This window comes from Hyaena hyaena, unplaced genomic scaffold (assembly GCF_003009895.1).
Source record: "Hyaena hyaena isolate Hyena2069 unplaced genomic scaffold, ASM300989v1 scaffold_114, whole genome shotgun sequence".
Classification (NCBI taxonomy): Eukaryota; Metazoa; Chordata; class Mammalia; order Carnivora; family Hyaenidae; genus Hyaena; species Hyaena hyaena.
This window is the reverse complement of record NW_024080746.1, coordinates 1,616,031-1,638,454: the sequence shown is the minus strand read 5'-3', so window position 1 is coordinate 1,638,454 and position 22,424 is coordinate 1,616,031. Positions and strand designations below refer to the sequence as shown.

The 22,424-nt window shown below is 45.4% G+C and overlaps 1 protein-coding gene across 2 annotated transcripts in view; it reads left to right on the top strand.

Annotated features, from left to right (window-relative positions):
• The window catches only part of SEL1L3 (SEL1L family member 3), a 104,871-nt gene that overhangs the window by 16,131 nt on the left and 66,316 nt on the right, over positions 1-22,424 (top strand). Inside the window, exons 3-7 of one of the 2 annotated variants that reach the window (XM_039236671.1) lie at positions 8,763-8,889; positions 10,546-10,667; positions 11,020-11,135; positions 13,908-13,966; positions 21,797-21,929. In XM_039236671.1, coding sequence (XP_039092602.1) covers positions 8,763-8,889; positions 10,546-10,667; positions 11,020-11,135; positions 13,908-13,966; positions 21,797-21,929 — 557 coding nt within the window. Of the gene's footprint in view, positions 1-8,744; positions 8,890-10,545; positions 10,668-11,019; positions 11,136-13,907; positions 13,967-21,796; positions 21,930-22,424 lie in introns of both variants that reach the window. The other variant, XM_039236670.1, reaches the window with a different exon arrangement.

Below are 22,424 nucleotides of genomic sequence, written 5' to 3'. Positions count from 1 at the left end.
TGTGCATCCTTCTTCCAGGCAGAACCCCATGCTAGCATCTTTCTGGAATGCCTTCCGCAGGGACACCTAATTTATTAAGGAGAAGGAAGCACCAGGCGCATACAGCCGGTTTTGATTTGCCTCCGATTTCGTCAGGGCGTAATGATTCCATTTCATGTTTGGCAAATCACATATTTCTCATTGAACAATGACTAAATTGCAAGCTGGAAGTTTTTAAATGAAGTCATTTATGGACTGGCCGAGGTCTTAGGGCGCCCGAACCTACCCTTAACGTGTGAGCTGCCTTTTCTTTCTTTCGTTGTTCCTTCCCACAGTCACGGCGCTTTGGAAGAGCGCAATGGGATTTTTCTCCCCACCTTCTTCCGAGCATTACTTTTGGGGTGAGAACAAATCCAACAGAAGCATAATGCAGAGGAAAATCTTTTCTAATAATTGAAGTCACCAAAAACGGGGGGAAGGGGCTCCAGTCACTCTCAGACCGGCTCTGTGGGCATGGCTGTGATTTCTCCACCAGAAAGGGGAACATTTCCTCTCTCTCTCTTTAAAAGAGGAATCAAAAGAGCCTCTGCGGCAGCCCCGTGGAAAGTGTCCACGACCTTAGTTCTTGATATGGCTGTGCGAGGGAAGGGGGCCAGGCCTCTGGCTCATTCTTAGCAGGGGCTTCTTTATTCGGCTCTGGGTGAACAAGAGTCAAGTCAGAACAACAAGATGGCATTAGGGAGCCGCGGGGGGGCCTTTCATGTCTGTTCCCCTCGCAGTCCGCAGCCAGCACTGGCGTGGGGTGAGGGGGGCCGTTTTCTGTGTCGAGTGCCTGGTGTGCTACACAGGGCTCCATGTCTGAACTGAAGTGCCCCCTGACTTGCTTTCATTTTCTTTCTCCTTTACAAAGAGAGAGCAAGCCAAGGTCCCCATGCACGGCTGCTCTGTGAGTGCAGCTGAGTGCCTCTCCACCTAAGGCTTAGGTTAGGCTCCCGAGGGGAGGGCTGTGTGCACCCAGACATACCTCCCGTCCCGCTCCTCCCTCCCCCCGAAGCTATCTCCTTTGCCAGGACCGTGCCAAGCCAGGCCGGTGATCTGACGTTTGGTGGATGGGCGGGTAGACTTTTGTCCGGCCCTGCCGAGAAAACCTTGCCCGGATCAGGAGTCAGCAGCCTTGCAGCGCACGTGTGTGCCAAGGCTTGGCCACGTGCCCTCCCGGTGCACCTGCTCCAGCTGCATTCTGGGCCTGTGGGCCATAGGTGGCCAGGCTCACCACACCTGCGGCTCTGCTCGCTATTGTCCGTTTCCTGTGGGGAGGAGACCAGGCGTGAGCAGTCATCCCTCAGCAGTTACACGTGTGCCTGACTCATGCATGATCATCGAGAAAAATTTGCAGCACAGGCAGGAACCCTAGGCCCCCTCGGACTTCTCTTCGTTCCCATCCTGCCATGAGAGGTGACGGGTCCGCTGGTCCTGTGACCCCGTCTTCAGACGAGGGTGCAGATTCAATCGCTGCTCGACATGTTTATGGCTGTCCTGCTGGCCTGTGTTACAGCCTGGCTTTGCCCTCATTGCAGCTGGTGCAAGTGGGTCACACCGCCCCCCACAGGCGGTCCCTCCCATTACAGTGAGGAAGAGCCTGCCCAAGACCCTTCCCATGGCCCCTGCAAGGTGTCCCCGACCTCTTCCCGTACCCTTGCTGCCACCTCTCTTGCCACGCCCCCCTCTGTCCACCTGCTTCGGCCACACGAGCCTGATTGCCCTCCTTGAGCTTCCCAAGTTCATTGTCCCTTTGGGACATTTATGTCCCTGCTCCCTTCCCCCACGTGGCTTGCTCCCTTGTGTCAGGCCTCTGTGCTCATGTCATCTCAGAAGAGAAGACTCTCCTGACCACTTTATCTATGATGGCAGCCCTGCCCCTTCCGCTCCCACCCCATCGTCATCTATCTTTATTTTCCTTCTCTGCCTTATCGTCACCAGACATTGTAACTAAATATGCGTCATTGCTTTTTTGCCTGTTGAGTGTCTCTGTCTGGTAGGCAAGCTTCGTAATGCCAAGGTCCTGGCTTGTTTTGTGCGGAGCCCACCGCAGCCCCTACACGCACCGGGCATGCGGTGACTATTTGTGAATTGAGTGATGAATGCTCTTGGCCACGGGGCAAGGACCTTTTTCTCGTCTGGCTGTGTGTGACCATCACACTGTGACATCCTCGCACAGCTGTGTTGTCACATTAGGGAGCATGCAGGGGTAGTGGGCGGCTGTGTGCCGTCCCTAGGCTCACACACACCCTCACACACACCCCACAGCTGCTGGGACAGAGTCCCTCTGGGCGGTGCTGGTTAAGGATGCAACCTCTTGGTCAGTGATGCTTCTTGACGACCACACGTGAGCTCACCTTTGCCCTGCCCTCGTGGTTTGAGTCTGCGATTCCTCACCTCCTGCCTTGACTAAATCAGTTTCTTTTATGGGGGGTGGGGAAGAAGGAATAGCCCTCCCCACTGCCCCCCAATACCTCCTCCCCTCTGCCACACCAGTGGCAAAAATCATACCCATATTTCGGGTAGCCAGCTCAAATTCTCCCTCCTCCCCCGCCCCTGCCCTGAACGTTGTTTTTCTTTTCTTTTTTTCACCCCCGACACCAGACATTAATTCTCCACCCTCTGATTTCCCTAGCCTTCTGTTGGTACTTGTTTCCCCACACAAGGTGCCTCATGTGCAGGTCAGCCAAACAAAGAATGACTGAGCACCTACTGTATATCAATTTCTTTCCTTCCTCAAAGATGCAGACATGGCCCCTCTGTCTATAGGTGCTTAACGGGGCCGGAAAACCAGCTGCCAGTAGTGGCAGCCATTTTCCGTTCCTGAGTACTCACTGTGTGGTAGGCATCGTGCTAAGCACTTTATGTATCTCATTTAATCTGCTCAGCGCCCTCCTGTCACGTTTGCAGAGGAGGCAACTGACTCAGAGACGTAGAGTGACTTGGCTCAGGTCACAGTGCTCCTCACGACGGCGCAGAGATTGGAACGCAGGTAGTCGGGTTCCCAACCCCCACACATAACTATTAGTCTCTACCACGGAGGGACGTCATGAGACTATTGACTTTAAGTCATTCGTTCACTGAAGACGTTACTGAGCCGTCTCCATGCGTGCAGAACGTTGCTTGGCTTCTTCACAGAGGAGGTGCCATTTGAACAGAGACTTGAAGGATGACTGGAGTTTTCATAGTCAGGAAAAGAGGAGAGGGAACGGCCTCCAGGGAGGGCGTGAACGAGGAGTGCAGCCGGGCGGCGGAATGGCTGCGAGCCTGCCTCTCTGGATGTGAGGGCCGGCAAGCAGGTTTTATCTTGCACGCCAGCTCTGAGTGTTGGGGGTGGCCACCTAGGCCTGTGTGTTGGAGGATTCTGAGACCTAGTCTGGGCCTAGTGAGAGGGGCGTGTGGACCGTTACCGGTGTCTGCCAAGGGGTGGCGATGTGGAGTAGCAGCTTCCTGCTCTGTGTCTGTTCACCGAGGTAGAGGAGTCTCAGGTGTGAGTTGGGCAATTCAGGAAATTGCACCAGAATAGCAGGTTGGGGCCACACTCTGAAGGTTCATAAACGCCATGCTAAGGTGTGTTAAGCATTCCGCCCTACTGTCTGTCTGTGTGAACATTTTTCTGATCTTCCCTTTCAGGACAAAGATTGGGGACCGTGGCAGTTTCCTTCTTTTCCATTCTCTTTTCCTTTTGCTAAAGAGTCCAGTCTCATCTTCAGATCCAAAGGATTAGAAGTGTGATTTCTTATAACAAAATTCCATTACAACAAAGTAATGGAAAGACTGAGTCAGATATTGGAGCCAGGCTTTACCTGTCTCTGTGAAAAATACCAGTTTATGCAGTGAGAGTATTTAAGTCAATGACATGATGATAATGTTTATAACTATGAGAACTATGTATTTGGCACTTTTATTAAAAAAAAGAGAGAGAGACTTATTTCTCTCCCCCCCCCCCGCATTAATCATGGTATCTGAATTTCTCAGTAATAATGCTAATTAATGCCTAGCATCTGCCTTGCCCTTTATGATTTTCAGAATACTTTTTCTGTGCACATTGTCTCATTTAATCCTCATAATAGTCCCATGAGAAAGAGTATTATTCTCATGCTTTCTTTTCAGAGGAGAAAACCACAGCTCAGCTGGTTTAACAGGAGCCCAAGCTTCCTGATTCCTTCGACTTTCTATGCCGCCTCTCTGAAATATGCTAATACAGCCCTAACCCAGGTTCTAAATTAGAAGGAATACTCTTTTTTTAAGTTGAATTTTTACTGATGTGAATCATCCTGTTTTCCTCACCCACTGGACTTTGTCTCTTTGAAGCAGATTGAATAGCCGCAGAGGCCCAGGGCGGGGAGGCCTCCGAATGTGTCTGTCCCCCTCTCCCTGCCTGCGTGGAAATGCTCAGACTTTGTTCTCTGCCTTTTTAGCCTAAAAAGGAATACACGCACCTGGTAAAAAATTCATATAGCGTAAAAGGGGTTGGAAGGAGAGCGAGTTCCCACCCACTCTGTGTTCAAGTCCTTTTCCTAAAGGCACACTCACTAACACTGGTTTCTGCATATCCTTCCAGAAATTTTCTCTGCTCTTATGAGCATTAAGTTGATGGCCTGTCTCCTCATACACACATGGGAAGATACTATAAACTCCGTCCTATGCTCATTAACAATACAGCAGAGAATTTTCTATACACTGCATATTACACGACCTCAAGTTTTTCGATAGCTGCTTAGCAAATCCTGTTACCTGACAGCCCATAATTTACTTAATCTGTCCCCTGCCGATGGTCACGCAGGTCATTTCCAGTACTTTACTATTGACAACAAGGTTTCACAGAACATCCCTATACATGTATCTTTGTACACACCTACAAGTATGTTCGGAGGATAAATTCCTGGGAGTGGAACTTATTTTATTCTTAACACTCCTACTATTGAATATTCCAGACTTCCCTACTCGCCCACTTCACTGCCTGGTATCCTTTGGAGGGAAGTTCTGACCTAAATCATACTTGCTAGAAAATTGAGTTTTAGTTCTCAGGCTTTGCTTTTAAAGAAAATGAGACACTTAAACACTCCTGCCTTTTAATGTCCTGTGTTTGGAAAGGACCGTTGACTTAACTGTACTCTAGCTTGCCTTCTCCCGCTCGGAAAATCTTAACTTCTTTTCCTCCTGTTTCCACTTACAGACTTTTAGCTGGTTATTTTTTGCCTCAAGATTATCTCTAACTTCTCCACAAACGGGGTGAGGGCTTCCCTGTGTCACTGTGGTGGTGTTTGAAGTATGTCCTCAGGAGGGTTTTGTTATGTGGAAATGGGACCGTCTCCAGAGCAGGTGTCCATGCCGGGGCTCTGATCACCCTGTTGGACTGGAGAATGGGCTATATGACCAACCCCAGCCACTGCAGTCAGATTAGATGGGGGTCCTGGTCAGTCTCCGCAGGCGCTAGCCGTAGTGCTGAAGAAGGATGGTGCTGGAGGCTTTTGCTGAGCCAAGCTGTACCCTGAAGGAGAGCCTGGGTGGTAGTAGTGGTGAGGCCCTGGAGGGTCAACGCAGCACCCATCCTCTAACCAATATAGGCTTATTTCAGTGTTTTAGCCACTAGTGAGGCTGCATAGGGGCAAGCCAGCTGACCCCCAGCATGAGTTCTCTTTGATAAGGCCTTTGGGATACGATGTGGTGTAATAAGAAGTCCATTGGGTTGGTAGTGGGAGACCAGCTTTGAGTCATACCTGCATCTCTTATTAGCCATAAAGCCTTCAATGAGACACTTAACACTTTCCTTGTCTCCAAATGAAGGATTTTGTTCCATACAAAATCTAATGCTTCTTCTTGCTCTAAAGTTTGAGGAAATAAAACAAGCAAAACAGTCAAGGTGGTGGGTTCCAAACTTGAATTGTTTTCCTGGTATTTTATGTTTATGGGGGAAGGGTCTGCAAACAGAGAGACTGTGATCGGATTTGGGAAATATGGGGCACGTTATAGATTTGTGAAACATGTTGAGCAAGAGAGAGGCAGGTTTAAATCCTGACCTGGCCACACTGTGTTCATCTGTCCATTCATCCATTCATTCATTCACTCCCTCAGCATCTGTGGAGAGTCACGTGGTGGGTGCTGTTCTGGGCTCCAGGGATGGGGTCATGATTGAAGTAATGTCCCTGATCTCTTGGGAGTTATAGTCTAGAGGAAACTGGGCAAGCCACTTACCTCTTTGGACCTAAATTTTCGACTTAAGTTTTTCTACCTGTAAACTTTTTAATGGGGAATGTCACTGGTACTCTTCAGTCTAGTGCCCATGACAGCCATCACCAGTCAAGCATCCCACTCCAAGCAGCCACAACCAGTTCATAGAAAACAAGCCTATATGTTATCCTAGCATCCTAACTCCAGAATTTCATTCTTAGTATCTCTAAGTAAATGGGAAGACAGTATTATACTGAAGAAAAAATTGCAGTAGAATTCCAAAATAGAACTATTGAAGCTGCAGATCTTACAGGAAAACCACGATCGCTTTGGTTTTTGTTGGATACGAAAGGTATGTGTTTTTGTAAAATTATCTTAGATCTTTCAGTCTCAGATTTTTCCATCCACATCTTTTGCTGCAAGTTCTCCTGCTCAGCCCACTTTACTTTGATCCCTGGATAAAGGAGAGGTGCATCAGCATTGACTTTTAACTCCTTTCACTTTGGAAACCTCTTTATGAAGCCTCCTTTTCCTGGAGTCAGGTTGGGCAGAATCAAATCCTGCTCCTTTTGATAAATGTTTCTAGTGCACACAAGGTAGCTCAACGGCAATCACTAGCAGAAGGCCTCCTACGGGCTAACGTGGCCATCTGGCCTTTTATGTTCCACTCCACGTGGTGGAAGCCAAACCAAGGTTGGGCTGACAGCAACGTCTTGGTGATTTTCCCCTCAGATTCCAAAGACAGCTTTGCAGTATTTCCATTTGTATTCCCCACTTCCCGTCCCCATAATCAACCAGCAAGTCCACTGCACCCAAGGGGCTCAAATTGTGAAGAAAAAAAACTTGCATTGTTTCCGTTGGAATTGACACTTTCTGAGTTTTCAGATGCCTCTCTACCTCTCACAAAACAGGGAGGTGTGTACTGGGGACAACTTGGCTCTATTTTACTTAATTCTATTAGATATACTCACAGGGGTCGGAGATTATGAACACTTGGCTCTTGTGATTTCTAAGTTGTTTTTTTTTTAATTTTTAATGTTTGTTTTTTTTTTAATTTTGAGAAAGATAGAGGGGCAGAGCACAAGGGGGGAGGGGCAGAGACAGAGGGAGAAACAGAATCCGAAGCAGGCTCCAGGCTCTGAGCTGTCAGCACAGAGCCCGACATGGGGCTAGAGCTCACGAACTGCGAGATCATGACCTGAGCTGAAGTCGGATGCTTAACCGACTGAGCCACCCAGGAGCCCCTCTAAGTTTTAATGAACCAGAGGTACCTCTCTCTATAATAAAACATTTCTCTCCACTGAGGATTGAGAGCTGGGTCTCCAGTATCCCAGGCTGAGGCTCCCGTAGTCTGTAATCTTTGTCATATAGCCATTTGGTAATCGGCACTGAATTTACCTCTATCCTTTTCAATGTAAGAAACCCAGGAGAATAGGTGGTGTCCACCATTTAATCATGGACCTTTCAACCAAAGAGTGTTTTAAGAAAGAGGACAGGGATCTTTATTCCTCAGCTGAATTCAGTGATATTTTTTTCTTTGAGGGGGGATGGGTATGGAAATTAAAAAAAAAAAAGCATTCTGGCCTTGTTTAAAGCAGTAGGTATTAAATATAGATAAGTCAGTTCTCCTTTTAAGACTTGTTAAGGACATCCCTGTCTTCTCCAGAGCCACGGAATTCTCCCACATTTGCAAAATGAAGTGGAAGGCTCTCTAGTTTTAAGGGCTTTGGTTAGTCACTTTTGCAGAGCGTAATGTGTGGAGTATATTGGAAAGCCTGCACAGACTCAAAAAACCTGTGCGCTCTTGAGGGCCTGGATTCTGAAACCCAACTGCTTGTGTTTGAATCTCAGCTCCCCCTCTTATTATTTAATCCTCTCTAGGGCTCAGTTTTTTCATCTGTTGAATGAGGATAATAATAGAACCCACTTCATAGACTGTTGTGAAATTAAATGAGATTATTCCTGGGACGGTACGCGTGGCACATTGCCTGGCGTATTCTGTGTTATATAAACGTTAGCTAACCATTTTGGCAGTTGCGCCACCATTTCCTCATCTGTAGAATGGGGATAATAATGAGGAGTCGATGAATCTCTCTATATAGTTGGCTGGCTAGGTGAGATGTAGATACATTACAGCAGCGTGGACCCTAGCAAATGCTACTCATGTGATAATTGTCACTGTTGTTACACAAACTCCAAATGCTTTCTGTATCGTTGGAAGGGCGGCATGTAAAATGGTTAAGAACCCAAGCTCTGAGTCTACCACTTATTTATTAGCCGTAACCTTAGGCAAGTCATTTTGCCTCTATGCCTCAGGCTTTTCATCTGTGTATTGGGGCCAGTAATACAATCTCCTTTATAGGGTTTACTATGAAAATGAATTGAGACTGCTCTCTGTCAAGTACTTAGCAAGCGCTCGACATGTAGTCAGCATTCCATAAATGATTGCTCTTATTTTCAGTTGTTTTAACTGTTTGATTGGAGCTAGGAAGAGGGTTCCGGGAAGAATGTGCTTTGGGAAACAGTGCTTTCTGGAGATAATTGAAAGGCAGCCATCTTGCTGTTTGCAGATGTGGTCACCCTCCTGGGCTTTCTCTATGCCTCCAGCGGAGAAAACACAGGCATTGTGAAGAAGTTCCCGAGGTTTCACAACCGAGAGCTGGAGGCCACCCGACGCCAGCGGATAGATTACCCAGTGTAAGAATGGGCAGATGATGGGCCGGGGGAAGGGCGGGGTGGTGTGGAAGGGAGGGGGGGCAGTACCGTTTTTATCCGAGGACCAGTGCAGGCTAGTGGAATCCCTTAGGAGGACATATCTTTCTAACGTATTTTGGAAAACTGTTGCGATCCACACAGCTTAGACAGAATTTGTGGCCCAAAGCGGTCTTGAATTATTCTCGCGATTAGCAGTCCTCAGTTTGCCTTAGACTTTCTGTGTCGGTCCCAGGAATGACATGAGCAGGCGCGCAAGGTGTGGGGGCCTGAGGCCTTCCAAGCTTTCGGGTGCAGCCAGCCGCAGCGGGCACACATTGCCACCTTAGCTTTGCCTTTTCTGTCTTGGAAGATTGGATGAGCCGCTTGAAATCTCACAACTTCTGATCTCCTCCATTGATTTCAGCAAAACCCAGATATATTTTTTTCCTTCTGCTGAATTGAAGATGCTGAAAATGGTTCCTGGTTCACCTCAGACCGGATGGATTTAGCAGAGTGATTTAATTCTTCCCATGCTGCTGGCTGTAGAAAGATCTTGAGTCACTTTACTGAGCGTATGTTCTTGCTAAGCTTCCTTGTAATAACTTATCTTCATGAGCTTGCTCAGCTGGGTGGGTCAGGAGGGAGCTGTGTGGCACCATCTGTTTGCATATCTTACCACTGATTTCCGAGGCCAGATTATAAAGCCCAGAAAATTCTAAAGGACTTGTTTGCATATATCCCCCAAAGAACCCGGGGCCATTGCCACTTCAACCCAAACTGTGAATTGCTTACCGAGGTAATGGCAAGAGCTCTGTACATTGGTTTTGACCTTGGTTCCTGCAAAATGCAGCTGTCCCCAGCTCCTTGTCTTTGAACTGCTGGTCCCCAGCACAGTGCAGGGCATCAAGCAAGTGCTCCGCAAATATTTGCTGAGTGATGGATGGATCACACGTCTTGGCTAAATGTGGCCTAGTTAAGTTGGCTACTCTTATTTTATTCTCACTCCACAAATCACAGATGTACAATACGTGTTTCCAACTAAAATAGCCCCGGTCCAGAAATGGAACAATTAGATTAGTCGTTCCATATGGGTCAGCCAGAACTGTGATCCTGCACAACCTAATGTGTGCATTAAAATAGTGTCGATGTGTCCCAATTAACGCAGAGAGATGCCACTTGCAGATTGTGACATTTTTCTACCTTAAGGCTTTTATCTGGGAAGGAAACAAAATTGCTCAAAAAGCCCTGATTGTGTTTTTTTTCTTTGACTCATTGAAATTAGAATAGCTTCTCATCAAATCACCTCTTATTAAAATCCAGATTTTTATTTTATGTCTGGCTTTCTAAACTCTAATCAAGAATTCAGACGGCAGGCGTGTGAGATTCTCAAAGAGGCACGGGACACAGAGTTTTGGGTGCGAGGCGCACTCTCTGCCCGCTTTGGACAATGACTCTTAACTCCTGTCTTTTGCAGTTACTATAACCACCTACTTTGTCTCAAAAATCAAGCTTTGCAAGCTGATCTCCCATGATGAACATGAAGGCAAATTCATCCCTTCTTTGGAAAGAAAACAATTTACTTGGTCATTGTTAACTGTAATTACCTGTTCGTGGATGATATCAATCTGCAGAATTTTTTATTTCTCCTCACTCTCGTAGGTTCACTGTTTCACTGTGGCTTTATTTACTCCATTATTGCAAGGCCAATCTCTGTGGGATTCTCTACTTTGTTGATTCTAATGAGATGTACGGCACACCATCTGTATTTCTTACCGAAGAGGGTAAGTATGAAGCAGAGCCTTTAAACCGATGTTGTCGTTCTCTTGTGCTCTATTGACAGGTACGTCTGCAATTAAGAAGGTGTTGTCAACGTGGCAGCTCAGCGGAAGTGATGGTTTTCAAACGCGGGCTTCACGGGAAACTCTTTTTTGCTGGCAGCTTAAACAAATGCCTTCCTTACGAAGGAATTCACTTGTGTGTTCTTTTGTTTGCTCTGGTTTTGTTTAAAGGAAGGAGGAGCGCGTTCTAGCTGGGTAGCTGCTTAGGACAGTTGTTTGACAAGGCGCACCCGCTTCCTGCACTTCTAAGTGATAATTTTTTTGTGGTTTTCACGAGCTTTAATTTTCCTTGCAGGCCACTTGCATATTCAGATGCATCTTGTCAAAGGGGAAGATCTTGCTGTAAAAACGAAATTCACCATGCCTTTGAAGGAGTGGTTTCGGCTGGATATCTCTTTTAATGGAGGCCAGGTAACTGCATGCACACCCCATGAACCATCAACATCATCACTGATAACATCAAGTGTTGCTGTAAAGTCAGGGACCAGGATACCCACAACAGCGAATTTGTGGTACATGATAAACTCTTTACAGCTACACACTTTTTCAATCAAACTTTTATAGATGGAAGTTTAAATCATAAGAATCCTGTCCCATTTAATTAACTTTTAAAGTGCTGCTTTCGACCATATTGTGAATGAGTAAATAATATAGCCAGCTATATGACCACAATTATCTGAGCAATTCAGTTTTTCCCTCCCCGAGGGAGATAGGCTTTGTGGAGATAAATGTTAAAAGAGCATCGACCGTGTTTATACAGTGTTATCAGATCTACAACTTTTTTTTTTTTTTACAGGAAATTTATTGGTTAGTTCAGGCAAGAAGTGGTTTCCCTGTTTCTGGCAGTTATACAATTGCTTATGTTGGCATTAAACAGACAAATAATATCCAACAAACGTAAATGATGATTCTGGTGGGACAGAGGGTCTTTATCTACTTTGTACTATAAAACAGTGCACATAACTGCTTCAAACTCTCATAGCCCAGACTTTATGGATTCTGGCAAGTCTGTTGTTATAATTGAAGACTAGTCCCTTTCTTGATATACGTGATGCAATTATCCTTTCTTTTTCTCATCAGCTTTTCTTATTGATTTGTGATTTTCCAGTAACAAAAGTAGAAGAGACATTTTGTTTGTCTTGTGTATTAGAGATAATACACAGGCTTCCCTTGGTGTTTAGGTTTATCACATTTCCTTTTCCTGAAGAGAAAAGAAATCAGGTCACTCCTGTTGCCTTCCTAAGGAGAGTCTGTAAGAGGTTAGCTGGGATTGTGTGTGTGTGTGTGTGTGTGTGTGTGTGTGTGTTTATTTATTTCCTTAACAATGTTAGGTGACAGACTTGTGTTCCATGGTCTGGCTTCCCATTTCCATGAAGATTATGATGGCATTATAGCTTGGTTGCTGCTTTCTCCTAAGGAGGTCAACTCGGCACTTTGTATCCCTTAAATGGGTATCAAATCATCAGAGCAAATCACAGATTTTATTTTGTACCTTATGTATGCAAGGCACTTGGCTCAAGGAGCTAATTGACTATTTATGGAGGAAGCGTTCAGCAGGTGAAGGGATGTCATAAGGAAAGCTTAACTACCAAATGATTCATATTGATTCATGCTGGGATGCTCAGGGAAGGCTTTGTAGAGAAGGCTTCTGCGGATTGGGTGCAACTGAGGTGGAGCAGAGGGGAGGGAAGATTTTAGCGCATCACTGGTGGGGGGGTTTAGCAGATAAGCCATTTTGGAGGAAAAATTTGCGGACTATAGAAACGTACGAGAAGGGGAAATGTCTTTAGGGCTAGATTGTGGACAGTCTTGAATATCAAGGAATTGGGCTTTCTATTTGCAAGGCAGCAGGATGTCATGGAAGGTTTTTGAGTGGAAGAAGAGTAAACCAAAGGAGTCCTTTAATTAAAGAGACAAATTTAATTTAGTAGGGCACATAATGGGGTAAGATTATGAAGACCACATGGGGGTGGGAAAAAAAAGTAGGTCGTTGTTGTTTTGTTTTGTTTTTTGTTTTTTTTTTTGACAGACTTTGTCTTCTGTCCCACTTTCCATCCTATCTGGTCTCCCTGATATCTGTAGGTCCCAAAATGACATTCCTGTTTTTCCACACAGAATCCACCTCTGTGGCGGGACTTACCATACTCATTGCTTTGACTAAATGGACAAGTGACTTGAAGCCAATGGCTGGTTTAGAGGAACAACTGTTTTGAATCCTTTTCTTCTCTGAGCTGACATGTTGCCTATGGCCGAACTGGGTCGGTTTTTATGTGTTAGTTTGTCTTTCACGGGCAATGTTATCGCCACACCTTTGAGACTCTCGTGAGGCCAGCGCATGTTTCCTCAGCACGTGCTCTGTGCCAGCTCTGGGGGAATAGAAGGAGCTCCTTCGCTCCTGGGGCTTATGTTGTCTCAGCAGTCCAAGACTCAAGAAGAACACGGGACCCTTAATGACAGTCTCGACAAAAGCATTGTCACTGTTGAAATGACAGTGACAATTCTCAGTGTTCGGGGAAGAGAGTGGATGAACAGCAAGTTCATCCAGCAAGCTCAGCACCAACTTGTTTCTCCCCTAAGGCTCTCATGGAATCAGAGTGAAATTTCTTTTTTTATTAATAAATTTTTAATGTTTATTTTTGAGAGAGAGAAAGAGAAACAGAGTGCAAGCGAGGGAGGGGCAGAGAGAGAGGGAGAGACAGAATCCAAAGCAGGCTCCAGGCTCCGAACTGTCAGCACGGAGCCCCACACAGAGCTCGAACCCATGGACCGCAAGATCATGACGTGAGCCGAAGTCAGACGTTTAACCGACTGAGCCACCCAGGTGCCCCCAGAGTAAAATTTCATAAATTCCTTGTGTCTCACCCATTTCCTGGTCTTTCTTTGCAAAAAACTTATGAACACAGCTGCACCAAATGAAGCTTTGGCTTGTAGCTTGGAAGTATCTAAAACCTACTGGGGGAAACTCCATGGTGGATATTGTTACCACATGAAGCCACTTGGAGAAATTAAATTTCTTAAATCTTACAATAAACACAGGGCTAGTAAAGTAGTCATTTTGCTCCTGCAGAAGTGGATCAGGTGAGAGACGATGCAGGCCATCTTCTGAGTAATCTGTACCCAGGACTGTATCCATGATGTGAGGTGTTGGAGCATAATTGATCTTGTGTATTCCTTTCAACACAGATAGTAGTGACTACCGGCGTGGGACAGGATCTGAAAAGCTACCGTAATCAGACCATTAGGTAAGTGCAGCGTTTTTCTTTTTATTTGAAATGTTATTGGGGCACCTGGGTGGCTCAGTCGATTAAGCGTCTGACTTCAGCTCAGGTCATGATCTCACGGTTCGTGAGTTTGAGCCCTGGTCAGGCTCTGTGCTGACAACTCAGAGCCTGGAGTCTGCTTCCAATTCTGTGACTCTCTGTCTTTGTCCTTCCCTTGCTCACGTACTCTCTCAAAAATAAATAAACATTAAAATTTTTTTTTTTTAATGTTACTGGTTAAGGGTTAAGAAATCTTTGTATGTGAGCCTTCATCTCCCCTGTTTTCCCCACACCCCCTCATTCACCTTTTGCAAGCACGGACTGTGGCTGGTCTACCCTGTAGCTAGCCTTTGTATTTTCTTTTTCTATTCGCAAGGTCCCCCCACTTCCTTCACAACATTTTTGTTTCCTAAGCAAGAGAAACTATTCCTCTCTCCAGATCTCATTGTAAATTCCTCCTCTCGTGGCACTTGATAATTCATTTTCTTTGAAAATTATCTTCTATGAAGGGTTCTGAAAAATAAATCAAGGTATTAATGTTGCTTATTGAGAATGGTTGGTAACTCTGGCCTGGTATAAACCATGAAAGCAGACAGTCTTCATATTTATGTTTATAATCTAAATTTGAAATGCACGCAACTATTGATATTGCCGTAACTTTTCATCTTTCTGTAACCATTCCCCGCAAGAGTTACAGAAACTGAGAATGGGGTCCTTCGCCTTGCATTTCATAATTTTTTTAATGTGCTTTGACATCTTTGTCTAGTAGTGGGTTTTTAGGAGGGGCAGAGCCATGGGGCAGCCTGCTTTGGGACCTCAGGATGTCTCCGCATTGCTAGACACTGTATGTATATACAATCAAATGCTTAAGAGTGTAGAGAGTAGCAACAAAAATTACCAGCTTTATATGTATAATTTATGTATGCGTGTTTACTACACATGTACCAGCTTTGTCCGTATAATTAAAAAACAATGTATCAGGCACTTTGGCTGAGGGAGGAGGGCTCATTCCTCCTCGCTATTGTCCTACAGCAAGCAGGAAGCTCTCTCCAGAGAGGCTCCTTTGCTCGACTCCTTACACAGCCCGAATGTTCTTGGAAACCAATTGCTAAAGAAATGAAGAGAGGTGGGGACCAGGGAACGGAGGCGGGCGTGCAATACACCCTACTTTCCCCCCACCGTTTACATTGAAGTCACACTGATTGCTTTCAGGCTCTGGGCACATAGAACAATTCTTATTTTCACCGTCGGATTAAAGGATTACCGTTACAAGGAGACGCTAAAGAGGTGTTACTCCTTAGCTTACAAGGAGAAGGTCAGGGGCGACTTGATAGTTGTTTTGAAACAGAGAGGCTGACGCCTAAGAACGGAGGGGAAGTCTGAAAAGGGTACAAGTGGATTGAGAGCAGTCAGAAAGAGTTCAGTTGACACAGTTTTATTGCCTAGCAGGTGGCCGTGGGATCTTCTGGAGGGTTCAGGAATAGGCGAGGCCTGGGAGTTTGTTCACTTTGGCGAAACAAATGATGTGTGGCCCCTTGAGGAGCTCCTTCTAGTGCCCTGCTCTGCAAAGTGAGCCCCAGAAAAGGAGGGTTTGCATTTGGGGATGTGACGAGTGAAATGGCACCTCCTCCTTTCTCTCCTGATGCCCCGCCCACAACCCCAGGATGTTTTTGACAAATGATTGATTTTATAGGCTCTTTTTCATTCACCGTGTAAGGGCTTCCTTTCCTTACATCTCAGAGACGTATATGCTGGCGAGAGTGAATTGTAGGTGGACGGATCACAGGGCGATCCAGAGCTGGGGCCGGGATGCGGGGAGAGAGACATAAGCCTCCCGCATAAAATTTAAGGAGGTGCCATAAACCTCAGTAGTTGTATTAGTTTACTAGCGTTGATGGAGTAAAGTGCCCCGAGCTGAACGGAAAATTATGGTCTTCGAGTTCTAGAGGTGAGAGGTCCAAGATCATGTGTCAGCAGGGCCGTGCTGTCTCTGAAGGGGCTGGGCAAAGAGCTGTTCTAGGCTCCGAGGCTTCTGGGCCTTTCTCTAGCTCTGACAGCTCCTGGGGCTGCGGCTCCCCGTCTTCACAGGACATTTCCCCTGTGACCGGGTGTGTGTGTGTGTGTGTGTGTCCATATTTTCCCTTCAGACAGGGACACCAGTCATACTAGACTAAGGGCCCGTTCTGCCAGTACCGTTTCATCTCAACTACTTACAGCTGCGATGACCCTACTTCCCAGTAAGGTCACCTTCTGAGAGACTGGGGGTTCAGACTTCAACCTGTGAATTTGGGTGGAGACAGTGACACAACTTAACCCATAGCAGGAATCATGATAAATAACACTTAATATAATACGGTGAGAAATAAAAAGTAATGGAAAGAAGGTACCATGAACGAAAACTAAAAGTTTTGAGTAACTACAGAATCCGTGTGATCATAGAAACATCCCGAGGGGAGCACTGATTTCAGGTACCTACCAATTCAACATGCCCCCTTAAAGCATTGAGATGCTTCCTTACCTGGTGGTACAGGCAGTCTCCAGAGCCAGGAATGGCCCTTATCACCTCCTCAGCTTCCCCTGTCTGTATTCCCAGGACCTGACCCATCAATAGGAGAGCTAAAGATTTAAAAAAAATTTTCTTTAATGGTTATTATTTTTTTTTGAGAGAGAGAGACAGAGGATGAGTGGGGGAGGGGCAGAGAGAAGGGGAGACACAGAATCTGAAGCAGCTGCAGGCTCTGAGCTGTCAGCACAGAGCTTGACATGAGGCTTGAACTCATGAACTGTGAGATCATGACCTGAGCTGAAGTCGGCGGCTTAACCGACTGAGCCACCCAGGCACCCCAAGAACTAAAGACTTAATGTTGCATCTCCCCGGATTCCTGTGGTTAGTTAGATATTTAGAATCTCATCCATCAGAGAGATTTCAGCGGGGGCCACACCAGTGAACTAAACATCAGATATTTTATTCCTTCTTGTCATGTAAACGTAATGATAGCTGCTACCCCGCAGAGGTGGTGTAGAAAGATTAGTAATTAAGTCCTCGGAAGTGCAGTGCTATACACGAACGAAAGGCTGGGTGACAGGTAACAACTTCGGTCCTGTACTGTGTTTATCCTTCATTCATTCATTCACCCAGCATATACTCATTCATCCCAATATGTCAGCCACCTACCTGACACCATGCCGGCCTCTGGGACTGAAACGATGAACAAAAAGAATGCAGTCAGTTCCTGCCCTCATGGAGCTAAACATAAAAAATAAAAATAAAAAAATCTAGTGGGGGAAACAGATCTTAAACAAATTCACAAATTAAGACTGCAAATCGTGAGGAATTCTGGGGAAGAGATGACTAGGGTAACTTGAGGAGAGACCAAGGAGGTCAGAATTTACAGCAGGTCCCCAGGGAAGTGACATTTGAGAGCACAGCTAATATGAAGCACTAAGTGTCCCTTCAAAAAAACCCTCAAGTTGGAACTGTTTTCTAATTCTGAGTGAGGTTTATTTAACAACGGTGGAGATTCATTTGGGCTGCTGGCGCCCTGAAGTAATAAACCAAGGCACTCTCCTACATCCAGATAAGAATAAAGATAGTTTGCCAGCATGTCTGAGGTTTCCAAAAGGGATGGTCTGGGCTTTGGGACTGTCTAGCTCAGCTTTTATGTCAGTGAAATGGATGACCGTCAAACAACACGTGCACAGCACAGGGAAGCTCTTGGAATCTTTGTGCAGCCACTGAGAATTTTAGAGGAGAAAAATGTGGAGGCACCAATGTGGATGGAGACTAAGCTAGAGAGATCTCTTATTTAGTTGTTCTTTTGGGGTTCCCAGACCCAGCTCTGGGATTGAGGAGATCTTCCCTCCCCTACTACCACCAAGCATTTCTCAGATACCAGCAAAGTGTTTGAGAATTCAACTCCATTCTGACGCTATGTGGAGATTGAATCAGATGCCACGGGGTAAGGCTCAGTCCTACAAGATGGTCCCTACCCCCACTTTAGATGCCAGTTCCAAGCTCCATCCAACCTGTAGATTGGAGGTTCCAATGACCTCCTCCTTAGGTTCTTTGAATTTGCTACAGCAGCTCCCAGAGCTCAGGGAAACATGTAAATTTACCGTTTTATTAAAGTATTGATATAGGATACTAACCAATGGCCAGGTGAACAGATACATAAGGCAAAGTCTGGGGAAAGAGCACAGAGCTTGCATGCCCTCTCCAGATAAACCACTTTCCCCAGCCTCCATATGGTCACCAACCTTGACGCTCTAGCTCAGTCTTTTTGGGTTTTTATGGAAGCATCATTACATAGTCAGGCTTGACTAAGCCATTGGCCATTGACTGGTTCAACCTGCAGCCCTTCTCCCCTCCCTGGAGGTTGAGGGGGTGAAACCAAAAGTTTTAATCCTCTCATCACATGGTTGGTCAATCTGGCAACCAGTCTCTCTACCTTTGGGTGGAGTCCAAAAACTTTCATTGATAAAAAAGAAACCTTTATCACTTTCAACACGTAGGAGATCCCAAGGGTTTGGGGAGCACTATGAGCCAGGAACGATGGACAAAGACCAAAATATATATTTCTTCTAAATCATGATGTTGCAGTTGTATTGTGATAATGGTTTTAAAAGCCCACAAAATGACAATCCAGTGCCATAGGGACCAAGTTATTTATTAATTGGTTGAAAAATTAAGTTAAAGCAAAGATCCATTTGAAAAGATACTTAACCATAGAGGCGCCTCGGTCACTTAGTCCGTTGAGCATCCGACTCTTGATCCCAGGGTTGTGGGATCACATCAGGCTCCACACTCAGCGTGAGCTTAAGATTCTCACTCTCCACCCTTCTGCCCCTCCCCTGCTTGTGTTCGCTCTCTCTCCTTCTCTAAAAATAATTTTAAAAAGATACTTACCATAAACATTTAATTTTAATTAAAAAATAGAAACGTGTATCCATCCACCATTCTTTCCAGATACAGCCTTTCCTTTGTTACGAATACACTGATTAGAGTTTTTGTGTGGTCTTTCTTATATAGGTGGCACTCAATTTCTATTTCTTACAAAAGAAAAAAACAAAGACACTTGTGAAGCTCTCAGAGTCAAAATACATCTAGATTTCTTCCATTGTTTTCTAATCCTTTACAGTTGTCCTAATTCCACACTTTTTAAGCAGCCATTACCATTCTTTTCTGAGTCTACCCAAAATTCAGGTTATTGTTATAAATGAACCACTCCTTCTTCCTGTTCTTATTTTATTGGATAAGATTATAGTTAGTTGAATTGTATGATTACAATGACCATACAATTGGCACTACCAGATTTGGGAACAAGCACTGTTTATTCTTACTAAGCATGCCAACAAGATGGTAGCCAGAGTCTCCCAGTGGATGGGGTTGATAATACTAACCGTGGTTAACAGTGATGGGGCCTTCTCTGTGCCAGGCACTGTTCTAAATGCTCTCTTCAAATTTTAGTTTATTTAATCTTCACAATGACCCAGTAGGTGGGTAGTGTTATCATCTCTATTTAAGCAGTGAGAAGACGAAGGGTCCCGAGAGTAGGCTCCAGCCGGTGAGCATCTGGCCCATCGCAAGGATGGCCGTCAGGTGAGCTGCTGAGGTGGTCGAACCGAGTGCCAAAAGAGAGCCTCTATTGTAGAAGCAGTGCTCTGTGTCCCTCAAGTGTCAGGCCTTGCGTCATGAGGGAGGCTGGATGTTAAGTCGTTCTATGGTCTCGAAAAACACAATCAATCCACAGTTCTCAGAGACAATAACTTGTTGGTCCCACTGGAAAAGAAAGGGAAGGACCATCTTCTTCTCACAGCCCTTCAAACTTGAGATTCTGAAGAGAAAAATGCCAGGAGACTAAGCCCTTCTTTGCCAGTTTAGCTGCATTCCGTAAAGCTAATTTCCAAGCGTTCACTTTTGCTGCTGTCAGTTGACGTGGTGAGAGTCTCATTCCTTCCCCTTTGGCCTTCCCCTCCAGCCAGGTGAGCCCATGAGGGGTCTGGTTCCTTGCTGACCATCAGCACACCCCTCTCTGGGACAACCCTAGGTGGCTTGGCTTCTGTGCTCCCATTGCTGGTACCTTGCTCCATCTCTGTTGGCGTCACCCTGGCCCATCGCTCCTGACGCTTGCTGGGCTTCTGGAGGCCTGCCTGGCATTTTGATTCCTTTCCGTCTGCTTCCATCTGCCCTCCGCCTTCGCTGGCTCTTTCTGCTTTGCCTGGCTTCTCACTTGATGCCTGTCTTGACCCCCTCCCTAAGCAACCTGCTGTCCACATATGCTCTGGTTGCATCTTGTTCATCTAATCCTATTTTAGTTTTTAGTTTTTAAATTGGTAATAAATGCACATGTTTTAAAAATCAAAACTAAGGATGTTTGGGTGGCTCAGTTGGTTAAGCTTCAGCTCAGGTCACGATCTCATGGCTAGTGGGTTCGAGCCTGGCGTTGGGCTCTCCCCTGTCGGCACGAAGCCCGCCTCAGATCCTCTGTTCCCCTCTCTCTGTCCCTCCCCCACTCACACACTCTCTCTCAAAAATCAACATTAAAAAAATAAAAAATAAATAAATAAAATCAAAACTGTATGCTGTATGAAAAGATTTACAGTTAGATGTCTTCTAGCTCTGCTTTCAGCCAGTTCACCCCTCCTCTCCGTGCCCTGGGGAAATACTATTATTAGTTTCTTGCAGTATATATTTCCAGAGTTTTTAAATGAAAATACAAAAAAAAAAATCCATTCTCCTCTTTCGTGGATAAAAAGTGTACTTTTTGTTCTGAATTTTCGTTTTACCTTTATTTATTTTAAGCTTATTTATTTTGAGAGAGACCGAGACAGCATAAGTGGGGGAGGGGCAGAGAGCAAGAAGGAGATAGAGAATCCCAAGCAGGAGATCATGGCCTGAGCAGAAACCAAGAATCGGACGCTTAACCGACTGAACCTCCCAGGCGGCCCCCTTTTTTAACTTCCTTGTTGAGAGCTCTCTGCAGGTCAGTTCACAGAGCCCTCTGTCCCTTTTGTAAGCTATATATGAAAAAAAGGCTCACATTTAGGGTCCATTGGTTGGGTGTGGGGGGCAGTCTTCATCAACAGACACCTGGGTTTTCTAGTCTTTGGTGAATATAAACAACACTGCAAGGAACAACTTTGTGCACTTGATTCATGCTGGCCCATTTATTCCCTCCATTTCCCTTCCTGCTCTTTTAAGTCTTTTAGAACAAGGTAGACTTGCAGCACATTCCCTGTGCTGACGACCTCTGGTGTGTGGCCACGCCCCTTGACCTTGCTGTGGCCTCTTCCTCCTCACTCTGAATTTTACCTCTGTTCTTACCTATGTTGTTAATTTTCCTTCACAGCCATGTTCTACCTATTCAACAATTAGGGCTTTTTTCACATTAGAGCAACATATTTCCAATTAAGATTAGCGATTCCAAAGAATCCCAATTCTAAACAATTTTACCGATATCAAAAACTGGCAGGTATGAAGTATTTATGGGGGCCAGGCCCTCGGCTAGACGAATGCTTTACACTCCACTTAATCCTCCTAAAAATCTAATTATTGAAGAGCTAATTTCGTAATGAGAAAACTCCATCTCAGAGAAAGTAAGGGACGGGTCCAAGGTCACACAGCTGGTAAGCAGCAGAGTTGGGATCCTAGCGCAAGTGTGCCTGACCCCACCATGGTCTTATCTGCTAGAACACAGGGTAAAGGTCGTGAGGGAATTTGGGGGTTTAAGTCAAGGAGGGTCAGTGAAAGAGTCTCTTTTTAAAATTTCTGATTCAAACCGAGATTTCCCTTAATTCTTTGTTTTTCTCTAGCTTTAGGGAGGATTTCTATTATAATGACACTGCTGGGTACTTCATTATTGGAGGGAGCAGGTATGTGGCTGGTATTGAAGGGTTTTTTGGACCCCTGAAGTACTATCGTCTCCACACTCTGCACCCTGCACAGGTGAGCCCCGGGGCATCGAGAAGTTTCTGGGTGTTCATGAATGATGGGTGTGTGGCTCAGGGACGTGGAACCCAGTGTAAATAAAAGATTTACCCAAGCCGGACCTCTCATCGGCTCTGTCATCAACCATAATTAATATGAAGCCTTTTCCCCCAGCAAACTCAATAATAGATTTCTGTTAAGGTTTGGTTCATTTAGTACTCATAAAATGGAAACCATTTACTTCCTCTGTTTTAATAACTACTAGCTTAATTATAGAGTAGATTTTTATCAGGCTGTTGCCTATCCAGTGATTAAGCTAATGAAAGGAGAGAATCTTAGTTATTTGGTAAAGCTTCTTTTATGTGCTGTTATTTAAACTATCAGAGGAGGAGACACTCCAGCAAATTAAAATCTTGGTTCTGTTCGCTGTTCTCTTCAGAAACGCAGGCCTTGGGCTCCCACTGGGGAGGTTGGCTGTAGTTGTATAGACTGTGGAGGGCTGAATCTACTGTG